Source organism: Mya arenaria, chromosome 4 (assembly GCF_026914265.1).
Source record: "Mya arenaria isolate MELC-2E11 chromosome 4, ASM2691426v1".
Lineage (NCBI taxonomy): Eukaryota > Metazoa > Mollusca > Bivalvia > Myida > Myidae > Mya > Mya arenaria.
Genome location: NC_069125.1, coordinates 67,106,783 through 67,131,657, shown reverse-complemented (window position 1 = coordinate 67,131,657; position 24,875 = coordinate 67,106,783). Strand labels below are relative to the sequence as shown.

General features: G+C 34.6%; 1 protein-coding gene across 5 annotated transcripts; it reads right to left on the bottom strand.

The window, feature by feature from the left end:
• Window positions 1-884: 884 nt before the first annotated feature.
• Window positions 885-23,666, bottom strand: LOC128232410 (histone-lysine N-methyltransferase SETDB1-like). Of its 5 annotated transcripts, XM_052945935.1 has the most exons (33): window positions 23,458-23,666; window positions 23,042-23,229; window positions 22,688-22,871; window positions 16,277-16,436; window positions 16,062-16,155; window positions 15,659-15,820; window positions 15,336-15,414; window positions 15,029-15,109; window positions 13,368-13,502; window positions 12,835-12,992; window positions 12,552-12,654; window positions 12,162-12,276; window positions 11,902-11,983; window positions 11,712-11,785; window positions 11,443-11,516; window positions 10,926-11,105; window positions 10,462-10,570; window positions 10,078-10,227; window positions 9,334-9,444; window positions 8,184-8,252; window positions 7,885-7,990; window positions 7,502-7,685; window positions 6,962-7,147; window positions 6,625-6,746; window positions 5,679-5,783; window positions 5,340-5,484; window positions 4,920-5,044; window positions 4,508-4,582; window positions 3,585-3,688; window positions 3,137-3,217; window positions 2,714-2,832; window positions 2,090-2,178; window positions 885-1,537 (listed from the first exon to the last, which is right to left on the bottom strand). In XM_052945935.1, exons 1-33 carry the CDS (start codon window positions 23,656-23,658, stop codon window positions 1,420-1,422), a joined length of 4,068 nt encoding a protein of 1,355 aa, XP_052801895.1. In that variant the 5' UTR covers window positions 23,659-23,666; the 3' UTR covers window positions 885-1,419. The 5 variants fall into 5 exon arrangements, with proteins under 5 accessions (XP_052801895.1, XP_052801897.1, XP_052801896.1 ...); XM_052945937.1 differs by lacking the exon at window positions 13,368-13,502 and having other exon boundaries at window positions 888-1,537; window positions 3,137-3,220; XM_052945936.1 differs by lacking the exon at window positions 15,029-15,109 and having other exon boundaries at window positions 888-1,537; window positions 3,137-3,220.
• Between the last annotated feature and the right edge of the window lie 1,209 nt (window positions 23,667-24,875).

Sequence of the window (24,875 nt, the reverse complement as noted above, 5' to 3'; positions counted from 1 at the left end):
TAATCCAGACAATGATATAAGTATGTATTGAATTCGTAGATGAATTGAAGTCGAATGTTTAAGCCTTTGAAGTAAATAGGTTCATTACAATCATGAATCAAGCAAAATACACTTCCTGGGCTTTACCTGATTAGGATTTATAGTGTATTAATTGGTTGAACAAATAATCTATTTCAGAAAAAATCATCGCGTTTGGTTCATTTGACTTATTGAATGGACCAAGGGTCAAAACCCATTATACTTAATATAGTATAAAATGTAGACAATCAAAACGGGATTCTTCTCATCCCTAAAGGAAGGATTTGCCATAACCAAAAATTGTAAAAAATCCAACCACATTCAAGTATTTGAACTAATACTTTATATTGCTCCCAGGCTTTCATGTTATCAGAACTTACCTACCTCTTTTATCAATATTTTTCGATTTTTTTTTCCTGAGTCCATTTAGGTCTACCTGTGTCCATTGGCTGCAATTTGGTTTGACCTAGCTTACTGTGTGTCATCTGGACTTGTGTATTTAAATTCAATATATGACATGAGTCTAAAGTGATCACAATTTCAGGTAAAATCGGGATATCAGCAGTGTTGAAGAAACTGAGCGAGATCCAGGTGCAATGCGCTAGCTCTTTTCGTACGCCATGGTTCGTCGGAAAGCATCGATTCATAGAATACAATTGTTTGGGTTTTTATCCCATACATATCCCACTGAATGCAAGAGCTCTACCACTGAGCTATCATGTCAGTGTCATATTGGTTTTGTTGTCATACACCAATAAAAATACAAACGCTTGCTTTTGAAATTTATACAAGCGACCAATTTGATTTAACTAATTTAAGCATTTATTTTATACTATTTATCATTTATGTCATTGACTTTTATATAAATATTTTTAAATGCCAGTTACCCAGTAACCATAGTTATGATTTCTATATAAGACTTAAACTTATGCAACTGCTGACCAGGAGTAAACACCAAATATTGTTTAATGTATGTTGTGTTTTTTTAATTATTTGTTTTTCGTTTTTGGTACATAATACAAATACATACAAATTACTTGAAGATCAAACAATTTCAAAATTACTTGCAGAATGATGAGACAGCTACAACAAATAACTCACAAAAAATACCAGCACAATGTACATGTACCCTTGCAATACTTAAAAGTATTGGCAGTTTTATTTATCATGTTCATTACTTAATAAGACTTGTGTAGAGTGTCATAATACAGGCTTTTTTTCCTTAACAACATCTACATCCTTCACATAACTAAATAATACTGCAGTACTCAAAAAACAATACTGTCCAAGTATTCAGTTCCTATGGCAACAGTTAGGTTAAAGCCCTTCGAGGTCAGATCAGATTGTTTCTTTGCAATCATTCTAATCTCTTTTCATATACACATGAATCCTTGGGTTAGATTAGAGTAGCCTGCCCCTGCACTCGGCTGATCCACAGTAGCAGTACAGCACCTTCCCATGCACGCTGCCAACTTCATAGTTGTAGTCCCAGGTCAGTTCTGAGCCTGCACTGATATACCTGGCAGGAAAAAACAGTAAAATCAGTTAAAAGTATGGTAAGGAGCTCAATTATTTATCACCCATCTGCTCAGTCTTTTATAAATCGTTCTATACATATACATCACTATCACTAACAAGAACTTCACTCTGCACATTACTACAGTGAATGCAAATTGATTGCAAACCAGAATTCCAAACATGGTTATCCTAAAAGAAGATCCTTAGAAGGGGCACAATAAAGGTTGGTGCACTTTTTCAATTTTTAATGCATTTTGTTCAAAATGAAAACAAAACATATTTAAATTTATGTTCAGATAAATATATATATTAATATATTTTATTTCAGTAATAAATGTGTGGCCACTAAACTCCCACTAAAAATACATGCCCAAACATTGCTCATATTTTTTATCTGTACACAAATCACATTTTTGTTTTGTTTGGATTGTTCAATAAATTGAACAAAATAATGTATTTATATTAAAATTTTTTTTATTTGTGCCCTTTTCAAGATATAAAAAATTTATATGTACATGTACTGATTGAAACTTTTTGAGAATGATGCACTTACTGTCCAGCAAAGAATGCAATCCAGGGGAAACGGAGATCGTGAGTGTCCACAAACACATTCTGAACGAAGGCATTCGGCTGGCAGCTGTGCTGTAATTGCATTGATACTGACATTATTACGACTGCATAATGGCTTATCATACTGGCCAAAATTCTCGAAAACTTTTATGCATAAAAAGTTTGTCTCTTATTTCATTTAGTCAACTAACCTAAATCAAATTTATTTTGCAAAATGAAAATTAGTTATAGTGAAACATAGAATTATGAGTTATGATATAAATATGAGTTCATTACACACATTATATAAACAAATAATGAGCTTAGCTTGATCCTATCATAAAGAAACTTAAGCTTGCTCCAAAAAATGGGGTCTGATGTTGAAATGTAAGAAGACTGAAAACAAGTTTTGATTTATCTTCAACTATCGGTATTGATCAAATAAATGCTTACAAATAATATGATTCTGACTTTGGTTTCTCATATAATGCATATATACATTTAAACATTTAAAATAAAGTCACAGAGGACATTTGTGCAATAGCATATGAAACTATTAAACAAAATATTCTGATTACTTAAGAAAAACATTACATATGACCAGACAAAACTGAATAAGTTTTGTTACATTGAGGTATCTGCCTATGTTTCCCATGGACTTGGCGTCCATAATGTAGCATGACTGGTCGTCCTCAAAGTAATCACGTGTTGACGGACCTTGGGGCTCATCTTCTTCTTCCTTTTCGTCTGCACAATACAAAATAAATCAGATAACAAACACATCTTAGTTGACCAAGGGGCTAAACAAGATATGTACCAAGTTGAAAAACGAACAAAATCAAATTATTACTGTTGATGAAAAGTGTCCACAGTATTATCATCACTAATGCCTTAAAAGGAATAATCATGTGTTCCTACTACATACAAAGATGGATTACCTTTAGCCATCTATAACTGATGTTACGACTGTCAACGGCATAATCAGTAAGCATTTGTCTAGGAAATTTATTTCATATTTTTTTGTCTGAATGCAAATGAAAGTCAGGCATACCTTCTTTCTTTGAAGAATGGTTGATGGGACCGTATCTAGCTCCAGTTGACCGACCTATACGCTTCTTCTTATCTGAGCTCTCTGCTAAAGAAGCAAACACTGATTAACAACGCGAGTGTCTGCGAAGACATGATTGTACATTTACATGTATCAACATCGCAATACAAAATCAGGACAATATGCACACTCTGTTACCGTATCACAAAAAACATGCATTTTATTGTATTAAAGATATTATATTAGCTTGAATAATGTTAGTCAGGGGATGATTATGAACACAACAACTGAAGCAAAACATGCATCTTCATAATAATATATATTAGATATGATCATCATGTGATCATTTTCTGATTTGCGCCAAGATAAAAGTACACACATTGTTCATGTTCCAAGACATTAAGGTCTTTTTGTATCAGGATGTAATGCAATCTATTACCACTCAACTGACCTGTGATAGACGGGGTGTTGAGGTCAGGGAGCTCTGGTGACGTTCTTGAGCCACTTGTGCTCTTTTGAGCCGTCTGCTTCCGCTTTACATCCCGATCTGACGCCCTGCAACATCAAATGAATTATTCAAAGAATATGTAAAACATTGTATGTCAGAATAAGCAGGATGTTTGTAAGTTACTTACTCTTGTCTACAGAAACATGAATAAACAATTACATATACTGGTACTAGCAATGCAATTTTTAATGAAGCTTTAATGCGAAACATTGAAAAGTAACTATAAAAAACACCATTCAAAGAAGAATAACATGTATTGGGACTTTGAATCTGCATTTACTTTATTTAAAACAAAAATTACCTAAAAATATAAAAAGAATACTATTAAAATACAATATATCTTCTTCACATCCAAATAAAGATTAGTTGTGATTTTGAACAGGTGATATTGGTTCAGAGATATGAACACAATTTTACCTAATAAACAAGTGGAACTGTTTGTGAAATGGCCCAATGTAGATATAGGGTTATAGTGGCAGAAGTCTTTAGAAAACTTATAAACAATAACTTTGGAAACAGTGACATTCAACCTCTGGTGTTGCATATTTTCATCATTCTTATCTCTACCCTTGGATCTGTATCTAGTAGAAAACATGTACTACAAATTGTTAGAATGTCAGTAAACATGTCATATAGAATACATAAAGAGGGAAAGAAGACAAATAGAATGCCAAATAGAAGGTACATAGAGTATTATGAAAAGTTTTATAAACATTTTTTTTAGCCAGAATAAATACATACACCATTACATGTAATAGGATTTAAGGCTAATACGAGCTACATTAACAATTAAAAGGATCTTCATTTGTTCCTTTAAATTATGACAACATCTAAATCAAGTTGACAATCCATGCTTTTGTCAATACCTAGTTTGGTGTTGTTTTTCGGAAACTCCAACCTCTGGCCAACCTTTTTTTGTGTAGGACTTATCCTTAAATGATCTGTGTAAAGCAGAGGCAACATTCTGACAATGTTGAATCAAATAAACATATAGATATGAAATAGAAAGACAGGTCAAGAAGCATTACACCTTAATGACTTTATGGTATTAGTTTTTAAACATGTAAAGAAAATAATTTTGTTTATTAATGATTATGCCTAATTGGCTTTTGTTAGAACATACATTTACATGTATTATTGCATGAAAGTGATGCATTTTTTAGACAGATTTGCAAATTAGCTGTTCACATTTACCAATACATTGAATCTGAGAAAAATCTTGCTTCTATAATTGTGAAAGCCAGGAGTTACAAATAGACATTCAGGGAATTCACATACTCATCTGAGTCAGATCCGTTGCCATGGTCACTCTCTGTCTCCCAGTCTGGCCCGTCATTGTCACGGCCCATCTCATCAATGTCTTCTACATCACTCTCATAGCCTGCCTTCTGTCTCTCTACAACCTGCAAACGCACATAGAAAGGTAACATGTATCAGCTACGTGCAAAAATACCAGTTCAACAGAACAACAACATGTACTGACTATCTACCTACAGGATAAGCCTTTAAATCTGGGTTCACTTTAAAACAAAACCCTAAACTATGTATGCAAATTTTCTTCGTATACTTTTGTTTTTGATAAAAAACACTAATGGTTGGAAATGTGTTTTTTTCTATCTCAGTGTGACTATAAAGTTGTGATTCAAATATGTTTTTTTCTTTACCCACAGGTTGAAAAGGCAGTAATAATTTTTGTACCTCAATGTAATCAAGTTCAGCGAGATACTCGTCCCCGTATTGTTGTCCATCTTCGTTCGCCCCCTGGTCAGTCAGTAACTGACCAGCATAGATACAGATAAATCCGCCACGAGGAATGTCATCCAGGCAGCGCAGGCCCCAGCCCCTTGGGAAAAGAATATAGACATAAAAACAAAAAGAACAATTTTCCATCAAACCTTTTCATATTTACTTATCATATTTAATGTAAACTTGATTCTAGTAGTGTCATCCTTCAACTTTTTTTCAAAAGTGACATAAATTAAGTGAAGTGTAATCTACATGTACAAAACACACTCACAAATTATACAACAATCCTACCTTTTCTCTGTTTTGAACACTTGCAGTCTGTTTTTGAGACCATTCTGAACAACTCTTTGGACACATCTCTTGTCACATTTACATCGTGAATTGCACTCATAAAGCCTGAAACAAACATCAATATTTAATAAGTTACTGCCATTTAAATACACGAAAATGAATCAATGGTCTTGGTGTGTTTATTATCATATTTGATAAAAACAACAACTGAAAACAGTCATAAGCAAATGTGTTTTGGTTTTTCATTTGCCAATACTGGAATGATATTTACCCATTACTCACATCAGCATTTATTCTAACTACACTTGTAGAAATGATGCTAGCTTTATAAAGGATGTTATATGTTGTTTATAAACAGTGTATACAGTGAAGAGACTATCCCCATATATAGAGAATACATTGTAGTATCAAAGCTTCATGGCATTGATAACATTCATTACTGTGTGTGTCCAAGGCAGGAGAAAGTTACTGGAGGATTATTGTTATCCGTTATAAGTGATTTGCTTAACTGATAAACCCTTGCAGATATTTAACAGGTCTCTGGTTTAAATGGTGCTTCAGTAATTTTCTGTTGGTCTAGGTTTCAATTCTGCAAGATTTCTTATTAAAGGGAAACAACTTGTATTCCAGTTGACATGAATTTTATAAGGTGTTGTTTCCCATGGAGTACATACATGGTCAGGAAGTTGGAACAAAGGTACTTCCATGGTCAAAGGCACATAACCCAAAAGAGTTGATAAGGGTCAACCAAAATGCAGGCACTATCAAATTGATATCTTTTAAACTCAAGCAACAAACTCCAACTGTAAATCGTTGAATGGCACATAACTCTGAGACAAGAGGTGAAGAAAATATACCAAGGCCCTAGAACCCTTTGTGGTGGTGATGTGTATCAAGTTCAATGAATCCCCTTTCAAACTAAGAACTACAGAGATTGTCAACGTACCCTGATATAAGTGGTTCCTCTAGCCGCCTGTGTCTGTAGCCAGCATTTGGCATGGCTCGCCCACCATTCACTACAGCCGATGATCTAGATGTCAGCTGTTGGCATGCACACTTGGAGGGGTCCTGATTTGAAACATAAAATTATATGCTAAGAGGAGAACAAAATGTGTATAAAAATTATGGTTCATATTTTGCATTACTTAAATCTTAATTTGAAGCCAAATTTCAAAATCAAATCATTGGCAAGATGTGTTAATCAAATATGCTATGATGACAGCAATACCTGAACAATCAAATTACACAATCGTGTTTGCATGCTAAAAGTCTGTTTCACATACCCTGCAATTATCTTCGCAGTCACAGCAGACAAGAAAGTTTGGGTCGAGGTTGAGTTTTACACCACTTGCCGGGATACGCTGATTGGAGTAGTCCACATAATCCGGGTACTGGCGGTCAATCCCATTCACACATGATATAACAACATTCTCCTTTCCATACGATATGTCCTTGATGTCACAGAAAGTCTGTAATATGAAAAATAGACACACATGTATCACAGGGACTTATCTCCAGTGAGGTCATTTTCGTTATTGAAGTCAAATTGATATGCTTACAGCGCTTTCCTACAATGGTCTATTAAATTTGAAATTTTTAGTGGCTGGTTTTATCAAATTTGCATGTAAAAATATTGACAGTGTTATTGATAATTTTTGTTAGATTAAATCCACTATAGCATTGTCCAAAAAATATATCATGATATTTACAGTCCTGTTGCACTTTCTTAGATAAGACATATCCTTTTAACTGACTTCAAATTCAGATAAAACATAAACAACACTTGTAACTGTTCACCTTAAATAGCAGACACTAAGACTCACCTTAACAGGGATAAACTCGTAGTGTACATGTAGTTCTGGGTCACAGCAGAAGGCATCAATGGGAAGCTGACTGTCTGTCAACATCAGGTATAAGTCCAGCTCCTCCAGGTTGCGAATTCTCCGCCCACATGGTGCGCGGTAAAACACAACACGACGACCATAGGGCTTTGTCTTAGCCACATGCCTGGAATGATTTTTGTTCATTGTCAAATTTACTACTAGTACATCTTATTTTGTTTCTTGTTAAACATACACATTTATTTACATTCAAACTTCGACACCATTTTTACTGTTTTATGAATGTCCATAAGTAAAGGTGCAATGAGTCACATGACTTGTAAAAACAATGCAAATACTGCCCCAAGATTTCACAGAAAAGCTACCTTTCCCATCCAAAGAAGAGGGGAATGAGCAGAGGATTGTTCCCTCTATATTTGTCTGGATGATCAACAACTTCCTTCAAACATTTCTTGGAACACTTGTGGGGCACTGAAAAACATGAAAAGAAATTAAGATGGCCCTATGTTGCTAACCATGATTTAAATGATCAATCAGTTGCTGAGTAAATTGATGGTTGATATCAAATATTTATTTGACCTCAGTCAAAAGTTTTTACGCATAAAATTATAAATTAAATTCAGACTTACTTAATAAATACTATTACTGTTTGTTAATGACTTACCCATTTGAACTTTTTTTCTGTCTGCAGATGGAATTATATGATCGAGTCTTGTTCCTAATGATTCTAAATCTGCAAATGTTAAAAAGGAGACAACTTTTTGAATGTCAATTTGAAATAAATATGTACAATAAAACTGCGTTCGTTCCAACAGGCAGTCGTTAGAGAACCGGCGGTCCTTCGAGGTTGGAGCTTGGCCCGAACACTTTTCCTTCTATTTTCATATAAAATATACTGACTCTGCATCATACCAAAATAAAGCGAGGAGACGAGCACAATCGCCGGTCCCAAATACACAAATCATGCACAAAACCTTATGACTTGAGGTCACAATTTCACATTTTTTCCTGAACACGTTTTCCAAAATAAACAAACAATTGCTAGGTGTTAAAATATTCGCAAGTTGTAAAAATTGCAATGACAGTTGACAGAAAATTTCATAAGGTGTAAAAACTGCTTATCACTGTTTACGCATGACCGCTATTAGTTGATAAGGCCATTTGAGAAGGTAATAATGAGTTTGAACAGTTTCACGAGACAGACAAGATGCGCCAAAAATCAGTCCTTGATTTTGCGAAACTTAAGTCTGACTTATGCAATAATAGGTACTGTCATATTTAAATGCTGCTTGTTTAGAAAATGTGCTTTTTGTAAAAGTAAACATAGCTTTTTATTAATTTAGAATGTTTTTTCTTTCACATTTAGTATACGACAGCCTTTGAACATATGAACGATTCCACAACGCAACACATAGTCAGCATCGAATTAAACAGTCGGTTTAACGACTTCAAACTTAAATTCACTGTAAGATATTTCATAACAGACTGGAAAATTGAAACTCGGGTTGTTCAAAACATTGGTTCCCTCGAGGTTTCGGCTTGGACCTCGGCGTTATCGAGCGATCGCAGTTTTACTGAATATTAAACAAAGCCAACATACAGGGATTCTATTATTAAACAGATAAGCACAAAATTGATAGTTAAAGGAAAACAAAGGTTATGCCACCAAAAAAAATCTTATCTTATTTAACAACAATTCTGGTTTGTACTACAAGGACATGGATTTCAGCTGTGAAATATTCATATCCATCCTTCTTTTTACTAGATAACAATTCTAGTTCAATTTAGTACAATAACAATTTAAAAGTCCATACCAACAGTGCCAGCCTCTTCAGGGGTTGTAAGTCTGTCCTGGAGAATACTAGCCATGTCCCGACTCTTTGCAGCCACCGGAGGGCTGCTGATTGTAGATGTGCTGAACTTGTCTTCAAACAAATAAATAATACAATGTATTCTACATCATCAACAAAAAAGAAGTTGTGACTGTTTTCATACAAAGAAAGTATAGTCTGATATCTAAAGGTATATATTATAAGTTATAGGGTAAGTAGGTGACTCGATATGGGATATACGGGCAAAGGAAACCATAATGGGTAAAGCGAAGCTCAAACCCGAATACAGTTTCTGCGCCCCTTATATCCCATGTTGGGTCAACAACTACTAACCCTGTAACATATATTTCACGTCAACAACCTATTTAAATGTTTCATTTACTCATCAGAATTGGAAAACGGATGCCATTTTCATACAATATTAATTTGGTGACCCAATATAGTAAAAGCGGCCAGTCCTTGACCAATGGCTTGTGTCATTTGTGTTGGAGTCATGACATAATTCAATATGTAACAAAATCTATTTTCTAAAATGTTGTGTTTAAATATGCATTCAAAAAGAATACCATTCCACAGCGTAAGAGTATTGACATATATAACCATGACAATGACTTCAGTTCTATAAGAACTACATGTAGATTGAACAGTAGATTCTTGTACATGTTCAATAGATTCTGCAGTTCAGTGTCATAGCGTGATAAAGGCAGTTGTAGTGTTACACTGCACCTTGTGGTTGGATCTTAAGTGAGGGTTTTCGGTCCTCAGTAGATTTTCTTTTCATCCAGCTGGCCTCCCACACCTGTCCAGTGTTCAGGCTGGATGGAGTAGTGCTCTTCTTAGCTACAGACTTTTTCTTCTCAGCCTTGGCTGGTGAACCTTGTATGGAATGTAAATACTTAAAAATAGTAACAATACAAAATTCAATGCCATTTATTAACATAAAACTTATCTTAAATCATTATTTCTTCAGCAACATTATAAACAAAAGATAGCCTAAAATCCTTTAGGTATAAGGCATGTTATTCCAGGTAGCAATTACCTGAGTATATTTACAGCATATTAAAGAAGCACTTACAACAATGATCAGTTTAGAAACTATCAGAAGCTTACTGTCAGTGCTGTTGTTCCTGGTGTATTCCACTACAGGTTTGTTACCACTGGCAACATTGAGGTTGTGTCTCTTAACCTTGCCCATGATCCGGTTAGCTTCTGCATTTGCCTGTAAACAAAGGACACTTTGTTTAATAAAAAATACTAATCTATTTCGACTTTACTGTTAGACAGCTTAAAGTTGAAAATTAGTCTAAAATCGTAACTGATGATCAGAAACAATCTGTTACGGCATTTTGATAAATTATTGATATTGTAATTTCAATCAAAAGCTCATAAAACTGTTTTATCTCAAGTGGTATAAAATAAATAAAAGGTGCATTTAAATGATAGTAAGCGTACTTAACATTGAATGTTATTTATAAACATGAAAGCAAATCATTATATTGATAATTTTCATTTGGAAGTAAATTTTCAATGATACAGTTGAGGCTTTGAGCTGAAAACAAATAAAAAAAACTCACTAGGGCTGTGTAGAGTGGTTCAAGGCGTGTGGAACCTCGGTAGATCCACTCGCTACGTTTGTCAGCTGGGAAGAACATGAGAACAAGGCTGGCGTCCACCTCCTCCACCTTGGCTGTCCACCACTTGCCCTTCCACTCTGTCTTCACTGTCTGACCCTTATGTAAGCGCACCATCGGCCTCTGGTAAGGGTGAAATATAGTATACATGTAAGTCAAGCTTCAGCAGCTTCAAGTCCAATAATTAAATTATATTTGAGTTTTAAAGGGGTAACAACAAGTTAGTTATCTTTAGTTACACAAGCCTGGAAAACATACATGTACATGAAGTTTCAACCATTGAGTTTGTTTAATCAATCAATCTCTTATTTTCAACTAGATAAACACAGAAAATCTTTGAGCATAATGGTAATGAATTTAATCAGCAAAGTTAACATCTTTTTCAATTCAGCATTAAATTACCATCCTATCAGCCCAAAACCGTTATGGTGAAAAAAAGTTAATCTAACTTGAATATTACCTCTGGATACTGTGCCAAATAGTCCTTCACAAAGTCTTGTGAATCTGGATGTATATCTTCCCATACATTACGACCTACAAACAGGCACACACATACTGTAACAAACCTGTAGATAATTTGTTAATACATTTCCAACTACAAGTACAGAAGGGAATGTAGTTGATGGAAAAAGTAATATAACAAATAGTTAAACTAGTCTCACTAATGTAATTGAGACATGGAAAGTATTTCTTTAACGAATATGATGTATTGCATGCACAATAACTTACTTTGATAGAAAACTTTATGGATCTCCTTTGAGCTGCAGTATTGAGCATAGCCATCGTCAAAAAACACGAGGTACCTGAAAACATTATCCCGCCACTGTGATTTAATCTATAAAAAAAGGCAAACAAGGCAAAGAAAAAAAACAAGTCCCTTAATTTCTTTTGTTAAATCAGTAAATATAATAGTTCAAACCTGAGCTCATTCCTCCCATTTGGAGCCTCAGCAATGATACCAGCATAGAACGCCTCATTAGACTCATCGTCCTTGTACAGGGCTAGAAAAAGTCAGATGAACATGTCATACATGTAGCATTTGTGATAGAAACTTTTTTCAATTTATATTGTGTAAATGTAAAATATGTGGCAATATTCACTATTGCTAACAATTATGGAGCTTACAAAACTTTAAATATCAAACATCGATCCCCCAATAGATTTCACTGTAACACAGACCTATGATTCTGGTGCCCACAAGGACAGGCTTGTTGATGCTCTCCAAGAATGCCACATGTTTCGACACCAACATCTTCACCACACGCTTCTGCTCAAAACGCACCTTGAATTTACGCTGTAACAAAACAATATACCTTCATTCACATTTTGTTCTTGCAAATATCGATGTTTGAATTAGTAATTATTAACCAATTATTTCTGTAACACTAACATTTAGAATGCTTTATGCGTAAGTTGTTAAAAAAGTCTTGCAGGTGTCATGAAACCGTAGGCATGCTGAAATGTATTATTCATATACTTCATTGATACTTAATAGTACTTTCCAAATTAATCTCCACATAAGAAGCTCCCATATTACCGTAATATTTAACTCCATGCCTGGATACTCACATCACAGATAGTTGTTGCTGGTTTATTAATGTCCATGATCTCAGCCTTCTGCCAGACATCACCGTACCTCCGGGCCAGCACATAACCTCCAACCTTACAAACACTGAAATCACATTCCAGGGTTAATCCTTGGGTATAAGCATACGGCAGAGTAAAGCTACAAGTGTAGCCAATATTACAAATGACTATGTTTAAACTGTTCTATTTTCATTCCAATGGCTTTGAATGAAGATATGGTAACCAGATTTTCATTAAACTTGTAGAGAGCTCAACAGTGGCATACTTGACATCCTCCAGGAAAAGTTTTTCCATGTGTTCCTGGTTGGCTTGTGAGCTCTGCATGTATGAGGAGGATGCTGGTTTCCGCTGCTGGAGGGCTGACAACACTGACGGGGTTGCAGACTGGGAACCGGCCATGGGAAGGACAGACGACACAGTTTTCTAAAACACATCTTAAGTCTTATGTTACAGTACAAATTATATAATTAGTTAATTACATAATTAGAATTTATTTACAGCAAAGTGTACACTATGGATATAAAAGTATATAGAAGTAATAATAATAATAAATTGACCAAAACAATACATCTACTCTGAACATTACAATAGAAACTGAGATATTTTTCATGAAGGATCTTGTCATGTTTCGCTAAAAGATGCGAAAATAAATATAAAGCAAATGAAACATTGAAAATATCTACTTTACATTCCAGACATATATACCAGTACAAATATACCGTATACAGAAGACAAGCTGCAGAATTATAAAATATAAAAATAAGTATATGGCCATGCATAAAAGCCATGCTCCCTTACTGGCAAAACTGAGGGTGGTGATGATAATAATGATGATAACTGGGATGACGGTGATGATAATGATGTATTGGAGGGTTGGAGATTTCTTTGTAAAGGCTGAAGATTGTTCTTCGGCACGGTGTGTAAGACACTTTGCTGAAAGTGGTACAGACAAACAACATGAACAATAATGTACTTGTATAAATAAGTGGCATTGATCCTTCTTAATAATTGTACAAAAACTGAAACATTGCCATTAATAAACAAATTTATAAAAAAAATTTATGTAGTCTATAATGTATATACTTTGAATATTAATCATGTTTCATTCTTTCCTTTTGCCATAGCATGAAAAGTGAAATTAATGAATGAAAATTCAATATAATAATAATAAATAAATATTAGCTCTTAGAAACCTGGTATTTTCTGTGATATTATATGTTAAATTTAAGAAAATAGAAAACAAAATCTATTTTAAGGGCACAATGCATTTACAGCTAACACATGATGCATTTGTCTAGTGCAGTTAAATCAAATGCATGTACAGTATAAACAAAACCAAGCCTTCATGCATTACGAGTTTGGATAATACTAAACATTTAACATTATTGTATATGAGGCAACATTACAAGATTCTTCAAGACATTGCACAAGTGTCAGAGACAATAACATTTTCTGTTCAAAGTTACAACAGGAGCTTAAAGATTCTTAATGGTTGAGCCATACATGTTGTACATGTATCATATTTTGAGTTACATGTTGTACATGTATCATATTTTGAGTTATTTCTCATTTTGTTCTACTTTTTCTGGTATGGATTACGAAATAATTAAGCGATCAATTTCAAGCTGCACTCTCACAGATTGAACGCTTTGACAACTTTTTTACTTTTTGTCTTGGAACAAGCCAATTTTTGCGAAAATGCATGGAAACCAGTTATATTAGACTGCGGACAAAAAATAGATCGCAAATTTTTATATTTAAGTTAAAAAATTGATGTTTTATCCATTTTTCTTAAACCGTTAGTAACAGTTTAAGCCATAAAACATAAATTTTCGAACAGAAATATGAAAATTTGCGATATGATCTTTTGTCAGCAATCTTTTATCATTGGTTTGCAGATATTTACCAAAAAATATGCTCTTTCCATGACAAAAAAAGAAAAAAAGTTGTAAAAATGGTAAATCTGTGAGAGTGCAGCTTTAAAAGAAATTCCACTGTACATTATCTTTATCGAACAACATGGAAATCCATACAAATACATGTATCTTAAATGCACAAACACTCTCCATGAACTTTAGATGCTATCAATGTGTACACCTAACAATAAACCTGGATGGTGAAATGCTCAAACAGATATCCATATACATGTATACATGTTCAATGAACAAGCAGAGTTTCGCAATAACCTTTCTTACCTTTCATTTATGGTCCATTTTTGCGGCTTTGAGGGTCAAATACATTGATATTTGACATGCTTTTAATGGGGATGGCTACTATGTATTAGTTAAGAGTTTAACATGAACTTTTCTGTGTGATTTTTTCTTATTTTGTTCTTTCTACCAGGTGAATATACATGCTCATCATGCAAATAAGGTTTATTAGGGCTAGACTCCTGTTTTATTGCCTCTGACACTCAGCATGACCTAACGAGCAAACATTGACAACAACATCTGTCTTACAGCAGTTATCCTTAGTTTGAGGGAGGACTGTTTTGCAAGAGAAGCTGTGAATATTTTCCTTGCACTGTCAATTGTCCTTGACTGCAATCAGTAGCAAGGATAGTCATTTTCTTTTTCAAATTATATCAAAAGCAGTGAACTGGATAAGCATCAAATGGATAAAATCATGCATACAGAAATATGCCTCTCTTTTTTCCTTTATTTTAACACAGGTGGAAGAGATTAATAAAAAAAACAGACATAATAATTACAACTGTTTTTAACAGATAAACACGAAACAACCACAACTCTGAAAGTGTATCCTTACCGGACTATTGGCCAAGGCGGCTGCCAAATTAGCCCGGGTCTGGCCAATGGTGGATGGTTGGTCTGTCTTCCTCTTTATACTGTTTGAAGTAAAAATTAAGAAGACTTCAGTGAAATAACATCAAAACATTTTTTTTCTTTTAGTTAAACAAATGGATTGTCTATCAGTTTTAAATACACACAGCAACAGAATAATTTAAACTAATAAACTCCAACTCCCTTTTCATATAGAATTCCTGTTGATTAAATAACTGCTTAAATATTTTCAAATCATTTGATCTATGTTGTATCTAATTTCAAAGCAAAGTTGATGCAAGGATGTACCCAGAGTTTGATGCCGAAGCCTCCTGTTTTCTCTTCAGGGCAATGTTTGGGTCAAATGTTTTCTGTATGAATTGAACATCGTCATCATCTTCATCAGAGTCTGTAATTGTGACCTCAGAGGGTCCATTAGCTTCTGCATCTAGTATCTCCTGGTGTCTTTGCCTGAAGTGGAAATTTAGTTTTGGGATTAATCACCAGTTTAAACATGTATAATTATATATAAGTAAATATTGATAAAATAAAAAAAAAAACTAAGTTAAAGCTCTTTTTTGAAGACAATATAAATAACCTACACTTAACAAATGAAATAAATTAAATGAATGTAAATTTCTTCAAGCCCATTAATTTGAAATGGTGAAAACTGTGACACTAAACAAGCCTTCTGAGAGCTGCAGTAACCTACTCGCTGTGCCTCTCCTCCTCCTCAAGGGTGTTGCTGAACTGGACAAGCTGCTCCATGCAGTCTGAGAAGATACGGTTGATTTCACGCTGCTTACCTTGACACAAAATAAATGATGCATGTTACCAACAAGACAATATTCTGTTCAATAAAACATGTAAAAGAAATGGATTTAGATTTTAATTAATTTTTCACTAATTTGAGAATTTAAAGCTTACGTTCAGCATTTCTGATTTGGTTCTGGACCTTATGGATGTCTGCTTGAAATCCTGTGGAATCTGGGTTGCAGATCTCATCAATTACAGAGTCAACCAGACTGTCCAAGTCCAGGCTGTCACTGATCTGGAACATCCGGCCATCTTCTTCGGACACTGACATCTGCAATGTATGATACCTGTTCAACTGTTGTAAAATAGACACTATTTCACAAGATGTTGAGCCAGATGGGATCAGTTAAAACATTTGGTTTCTTACGCTCTTTTGTAGGGTTTTCCCCGTTTAATGTTTGGTCTGATTCAACATTTCAAATTTCACTTGTTTCCTGAAGTATGCTGGGAAACCCCGTAATTGTGAATGAAAGACTTTGTCAATGTCAATTGCAATGAAATGAACAATAAAAGATCCCATCATGTCTTTAAGATGTATTATTTAATGTCCATGTTATGAAAAGTTATCATAATTTATTTATAATTGCATGCATAACATACATGTTTACATAATTTATATCAACCCAGGGTCTTTGCCATTTCGTTTATTTAGGGACTCGATTACCATGATTATTTGTTTAACAGTTAGAGAGGAGTATTTACAAAACATCAGAAAGTGACCAATATTCAACAAAACCTCAACCCAAACAATGCACAAGTAAACTAGAATAAGAAAATAATTCAATACATTTTAAGTAATAAAAGTGTTTTGCAGAGTATAAGGGACAATATTATTATTCAGCTTATTTGACAACTGATATTAAATAAACAAATGCACTGAAAATGGCCCAGAAACAAATATGCATGTGAAAACTGATATTAAATAAACAAATGCACTGAAAATGGCCCAGAAACAACTACGCATGTGAACACAGTTGGCATTGTTTTGACATTCAAAGCAATACTCACCATAAATACGACAAAGACCTTATATTATATATAAATACAGTATTTATATAACATCTTTGTCTCTCATTATGGCGAGTATTAATTGAATACTGGTATTGTTCACAAATTTATCATCAAATTACACATTTCACACGTCTTTACTAGTTCGCCTAAATGGACGTCATAGAGAATATTCATGATTTTTCTGCTTTGCAGACTGGAGACAGGGATTCATAACAAATATCAAAATGATTAAAAAGTATCCCGGGGCTGCTGAATGCTCATAATTGTCACAGTGGCTTGATTTTTGGAAATTATTTCAGCCATAAAATAATCATTAATTATGCAATATAAAAATGTGATACCTAGATAGGAAATTAAACACAAAAAACTCATGCAAACTACATACGAGTATCTGTGTGTGTGTGTGTGTGTGTGTGTGTGTGTGTGTGTGTGTATGTGTGTGTGTGTGCAAAAAATGTTACACCATGATCACGAAAAATAGCACAGAAATGACTCTCATAATTCTTCCAGAGTGTTTACATAGCATCACATGATGGAGCCAAGCATTTGCTGCTTTATTCAGCATACACCTGGTACCAATAATTAAAATATTCCGCAAGTAAGAAAAGAACAAAACCTTTTACCCCGAGCGCACAGAATGAAAATAGTGAATGCCAGGGTGACATAATGTTAACAGTCAAAACATTAATGTGCGATAATGAAGGTAAAAAAATCCCCATAAGTAGATTACCAAAATGTTGTTTGTACATGGTCTTTTTGAGCCGAATTGAGTGCTAAAAATTAGCTATCTTAGGGTCTTTGAATGGCTTGTTTCCACACTTACAAGGTATGGTCGGAAAGTTCCCGGACTGTACTAATAACTTTGTTATTTTTCAACGCAGAGCTTTGAAACTTCGGTCAAGTTGAGACACATATATATATTCATTTTGATAATAAGCGGACATTCGCCTTTCACCTAAGTCAATACATTCCAAAAATATTGTATCCATAGCAACATAATATTTGCTGTTGTGGAGCAAGCCTTATATATTCCTATATTGTTCACATTAAATGCATTTTGTAACGTTAAAAAACCCGGGAAACGTCATCTTGACGCTTTAAGGAGAGGCGCGAGTCAACATCCAACGACAAGAGATGTGGGAGGAGCACGCCCCCTACAGCCCAGACCTTGCGCCACTTAATATTGCACTTTTCCCGGCCGTCAAAGCTCAGCTACGCGGAATCAGATTCAACGATCTCGAAACCATAAACAATGGTTTCAAACTATTTACACATCATGGGTCAGGAGACATGAACGTTGGGTGCAAGCACATGGCCGCTATTTCAAGAAAGAGTAAACTGAATTGACGTTGACGTTATAAATTTTAACGTCGGGTTGCTCCGCCATATTGTTGGTACATGTTTTATATTTATTGTAACTTTTTTACTGTTATATGTATGGAATCAAAATTTAAGAGTGATATGGAATAATAGATGTAGTAAATCCGTACTTAGATTTATTATAATACAATGAGCCTTTCACAAGGAATGCGTTCTGTCCAGGAACTTTCCGAACAAACCTCGTAAGTAATTTATAGCTACCAGTATCAGGTACATATTTTTATACTGCATCATTAATTATTATTTTGTGGCTGAAATGATAAACAATGGCTTTGATCACACCGCATTAATTGTCAAAAATTCCAAAATTCGAGCCACTGTGATCATTTATTATGGCTCTGCAAACCTGCAAATAGCAATAGAGCCCAACAAATATGATTTATATCATAATATCACTTGCTAAAATACATTTTTATTAGCCAGACATAAACTATTATTTCCAGCAAACAACTGGAGAATGCACTAAACAAAACCGTACTGTCAATCAATCTTTGTTTTCAAGCTTCTTTGCTTTTCTCCCGAGTTGTAATATTTGTCAGAAGCAGACAACAAAGAGGAAAAGTAATGGTAAAAAGCCAAACATCTACGCAGTAGTTACCTCCCTTGAAATGGACTTTCTGATGTATTTTCTGATTTTGAAAGAGCCAAACTTAAACGTAAATTTTGAATGTGTGTTGTTCACTCAAGAAATTTACAAGATAATTGAGGATGTCACCTCCCCAACCCAAATACTTTCCAAACACTTCCCGTCATATATAGGATTCCTGCCCCTTTATGGCGATATTTCGGATGCCGAATTTAGGTATGCCTGAATACACTCAAAAAGCAAACTGAATTCGGATTACCTCTGATTTAGTCACAAGTATCGTGAGTTTAACAAACATTTTTATATCTCAACAAATATTTACGACATCACAGGCTACTTCATATTACAAAAAAACACATGAAATAGAAACATGATGTAACGTGCGACGTCAAAGACGCAAACGATCCCTTCAGACAAAAGCATACTCAACCCTGAAGGGGTCGACTGGTCTTTATATACAGTAAATTCTCAATCCACACGGAGCCCAGGCTTTGCTAATTTGCATATTACCAACCAAGTAAACATTCGTTCTATGAACGTACTTCCGTCTATAATAGGCCTTTCTTGATATTAACCTCATGAATAAAACATGAGGTGCCCAGAACGAGGCTCGGTTGGGTCGGATGTAAACATTGCTGATAAGCAGAATGGCTTCCCATAGTGATCGTGATACGAGTTTTATTCCAGATATAACTTGTTCTTTTGTTGAACAATATATAAAGAAAAATAATTTTTCTTCTGGGAATAAATTAATACACTCTGGCTACAAGTTCTACAGTGAGGGATTTGTTCAAAGCCTTAAAGGTAAGAACATGTTTTAATCCATCACATATATTCAAAACAGAACATCATTCATACTGAACATCTTATCATAGTCAGGGAAACTTGATGTGTATTGACTGGTATTGATATAAAGATAAAAAGATCTAATCGCAAAGTAAATACCATGGCTAATTATTGACCATTAAGCACCTCTCTGATGATCTTATCATGTTAGAGTGTATACGCAAACTGAATATCAAGGACATTTATACTGCAATTAATTTACCATTATAGCATTGCATTAGAATCTTCTGTATGTTGTGAAAATGAATCACATTTTCATGCCCTACCATCAAGATACCATATTTATTCTATTTCCCTTCCAGTTCAGCCAACAGAGTTAGGATATAAGGTGACTGGAAGATGTCACAAATCAAGAAGAAAGTCAGAAGATCCCTATAATTGCCAGGTAGTCTAAGTGAAGAAAAAAACTAGGCACTAAAATTGTTTGATATATATATATATATACATATTGCCATGATATAAATCTGACTTTTACTTGAGGAATAAACTGAACATGTCGTTATTTTTTTTACTTTAGGTTGAATCAAAAGAAAATGAAGATGGCCCAAGTGTACAAAATGTACAGTGTAAATAGCCCTGAATGCTTGCTGTGGACATGTCACTGGATTATTATATAAACTAGCCCATTAAAAAATGTGTTGTGTAAAAAGCATTGCCTGAGGACATTGCAAAAACATCATTGCCACAAACATTTCATATTCCGAGAGGTCCGAAGATATCTGAAAAAGCTGTACAAGACCTTGACGTAAAAGGGTATTCCAAAGTTCAGGATCCAGTTAGTTACATTGAGCCTAGGACATTAAAGTCGACCCTGTATAATGCCATAAGAGGTGAACCAACTAATTGGGCTGAGCAATATGAATCACTAGCAAGTGCAGACCCAAACTTACTGGTTCTTAATGCTCTAAGGCAGCCAATCATTAACAGAGTTCCTACTAAATATGGTTCCGTTCCTGTTAGGTCAGTTTTAAGTTACCAGCATAAAATGCATGATGATTATATCATGAATGTGGTACATGGTGTTGGTTTCCCAGACTTTCCAGTGCAGGATGCCATGTCTAACAATTTTAACCCTGTTCTTAATCACACACAAGATGTGAAAATAAAAGGGCTACGTATATTTAAGTGTTTTAGAAATTAATAAATTTGAAGAAAAAAAACAGGTTACAAAGTCAAAACCCATTATGGTATAAGCTTCGAAAACGTCGCTTGACTTCATCACAGATTGGTAGGATATTCAAGAGGAGAAAAGACGAGGAAGCCCTTGTTAAACAGTTGCAAACAACACGGCGAGTTTTAACAGCACCTGTGAAAAGAGGGATTGCTTCTGAGCCTATTGCTGCACAAAAATATGCAAATGTAAAAGATGACAGGGTAAATTTATATCCTTGTGGGTTAGTTGTCAGCCATTGGGCCCCATGGCTAGGAGCTAGCCCAGACAGAAAAATGAATGATCCTACACGAGCTCCGCCATTTGGGCTTCTTGAGATAAAATGCCCACAAGTTACCAGCGTTTTGGAGGCATCATGTTTAAAAAAAGAATGCGACAGCTTCTTTGCAGTTAAAAAGAAATCATGACTATTACTACCAAGTACTGGCACAACTAGCCTGTACTGGACTTGAATGGTGCGACTTTTTCGTCTGGTGTGAAAACGATTATCATATTGAAACAATATTCTTTAATCCAGATGTGTGGGGAAATGTGAAAAACAACGTTGACATGTTCTTTTTTAATAACTTTATTTAGCTATCTATACATCGTCAGACGACCATAATTGAACAGTTGGTCCTTGAAAGTTAGAAAGAATGCATGATATTGTCCATAACTGGTTGGTTGAACCAACCAAAGTCAACGGCACTTGCACATCAAACAAACGATATTCTTTTATTCTTCTATTAACTCTTCCAATGTGTATTCTTAATTTAGCAATTTGTTCATTTTCTTTAATTTCAGATTTTGTGAATTTCTTCTCAGATCTTAAAAATGGAGGTATATTCAAAATTACATGTTTTTCATTCAAAGTTTTTTAGGCGTAAAACCTTTGTCTGCCATGACGTCATCCCCAGGTTCGAGGAGGTCGAGAAAGCCAGAAAGTCGAGTTATTTCAACATCAGACATGCATCCAGTATACAGAGGAGAAATAAAAGTTACAACGCCATTTGGTGCGATACCCAATAAACATTTGAATGTACATGCACTTTTGTAGTTTGAATACATTTGAGAATTTAAAACTAAGGATGATGGTTGTTATCTTTTTTTTATCTCTGTGCAATCAATTATAACTCTTGTGTTTGGATAGATGTCCTTAAAGCACTTTGGCATTGCATCCTTTACCACTTCCTTTGAGAGCCAAATAAGTATCCGTCAAAGTGTAAGATACAGAGAGTTTGCCCATGTAACTATTTTTCTACTAACTGTAGAGACAGAGCAATTGAATCTTACATTTATATCTTGTTCTAGATGCCCCACACGCAATTGGCATAAAAACATGAAAAAATCGTCAATCAACAATTAACATACTCCTTTTCCGTCCTGGTAAGTTTAATGTTTTCCCAGCTTCGTAATATTTACTTAGCATGTTAGAAGTAGATGGTTCTACACATTGGTAAAATGTTAGAAATATTAAATATGATGAGAATCCTGTGTAGAAATTTATTAGTTTATCATCCTTGCTGAAGCGGCTAACAAGAAAACGTACCACAGCTAACTGCTTGTTCACATTTGAACATTCTTCGGTTTTCTTCTGCAACTGATCCTTCAGCATGTCAATCTCTCTATGTTGCTCAATATGTAATGGGGTTGCTGTCAAAATGTCCTCCCCACTACCACCAGGCTGTTCATCTGATGTCAATGTTGAATGATCAGCACCATCCAATCTTAATCTGAAATAATAATTCACTCGTCAATCAATTTTGCAGTAATTAATACCCAGTTCTTGAATACTAGTTGGTTTTGAATGTTAAAGTTCAAGTGGATGACTGTTAGAAATTTGATAAAATATGTTGTGATAACAAAAGAATCAATGCAAACTATATTCACATAATGTATATACCGTTTAGTTTTGGGTTGCGATGTTGCAGTGGGCTTTCTAGTCAGCAATCTTCGTGCTGTCTTTTCCTCACTCCAGTCAAAAACGCTAGGAACTATTCCTTTCTTTAGCCTTCGTGTTTTTGAAGGTGTCCATCCCACATAATCCTCTGTTTTAAAATGTTTGCAACAGACAACTGTTGTTTTTGAAATCTGTAAATAAAAGAATACGTCAATTATCATGAATAAATACGATATATGTGCAACATTATCATTCCTAACCTAAATGTATCTATTTTAAAAAGTAACACTTATTTATAAGAAAGTATTATTATATTTGACATCTAGGATAGCCATATTATACATATTATCAAAGACAAACAATATCCTCAAGTGTATTAACTTCAAAGTAATTGCTTTGTTATTAATGAAAGAGCTTACCTGGAAATCGTTGCCAATATCTCTTCTTATTTTCACCACCCATTGTTTTCTTATATTCTCATCTTTTGGAAATTTATGAAAGCTGATTTCAGAATCATATCTTCCATTTGAATTACAGTCATAAACACAACAGTAATAATTAGATATCTTGTATTCTCGCACAAAACTACTCGGAATCACATCTTCACCTGAAGTGGCCATTGCTATCAGTGACCATGTTTACATCTGACCCATCTGAGCCTCGTTCTGAGAATGGAATGTTAAGCATGCATAACTATTGAGAAAGGCCTATGGGGTGTTATACTATGAACGCACATCCACCGCCTAGTCCAAATAATTGTACGTATAACACGTTTATTATTTTAGACTAATCCGCCACCTAAAGCGGACCGCTTCATTACTTCCCCTCCGAGAAGACTCGTCCGGAGTCTTGGCCTGGGAAACTCATGGGTAAAGCAACTTCGATTCGGCAGTTGTCAACATCCCACCGCTGCCACAATTTGTAACTTGCGACGTCAAAGACGCAAAAGATCCCTTCAGAGAAAAGCATACTTAACTCTAACAGGGGAAATTAACCTAATGAATTCCACGCGGGGTATAAATTAAGTGTATAAACATAACCAAAATGCAATACTTGGAAAACAAGAGTATTAAAACGCAAATGTTCATTGTAGTATGTAGACTTTGCTTTTCATCGATTTATCCTAACTTGTTTTTGGTCGATTTTGAAGATAAGCTGATATAAATCACCCTCGAGTTCGTTACTTTGGTAGAGACCAGTACAGAGTCCTTATTGAGAGGCCATGATCCAAGAGTGCCCCTGGTGGGAATCGAACCACGACCATTGGGGTGGTAGGCGGGCTCATGTACAATTAAATGTCTCTTACCGTTTAACCTTAATGACCATTATAGTATGATATTATAGCGTAGTGTGATTTTCAATCAAAATACATAAAACAAATGAAATAAGCGGCTAGACTGAATTTCAATTTATATAAAAATGATATAATTCAATAGTTTCAGCATCAGTTTTGGTCCATACAGATACATTTTTCATTAAAAATGGTTTCCTTTTCCGTTTATTTGGTCCTTTTGGTATTGAACCGTTATGTATGTACAGTACGTTGTTTTTCAAATTTCTTGCGGGAAAGTGACTACCCACCCAAGTGGAGAGTACACTTTTAAAGCTGCACTCTCACAGATTTACCATTTTTACAACTTTTTGGTCTGGGAATGGCAATTTTTTGCGTAAATATATGCATACCAGTGATAAAAGATTGCTGACAAAAGATCAGATGGTAGATTTTCATATTTCCGTTCTAAAATTGATGTTTTATGGTTTAAACCGTTACTAACGGTTCGAGGAAATTGCATAAAACTTCATTTTTCAATATAAAAATCTGCGATCTATTTCTTTT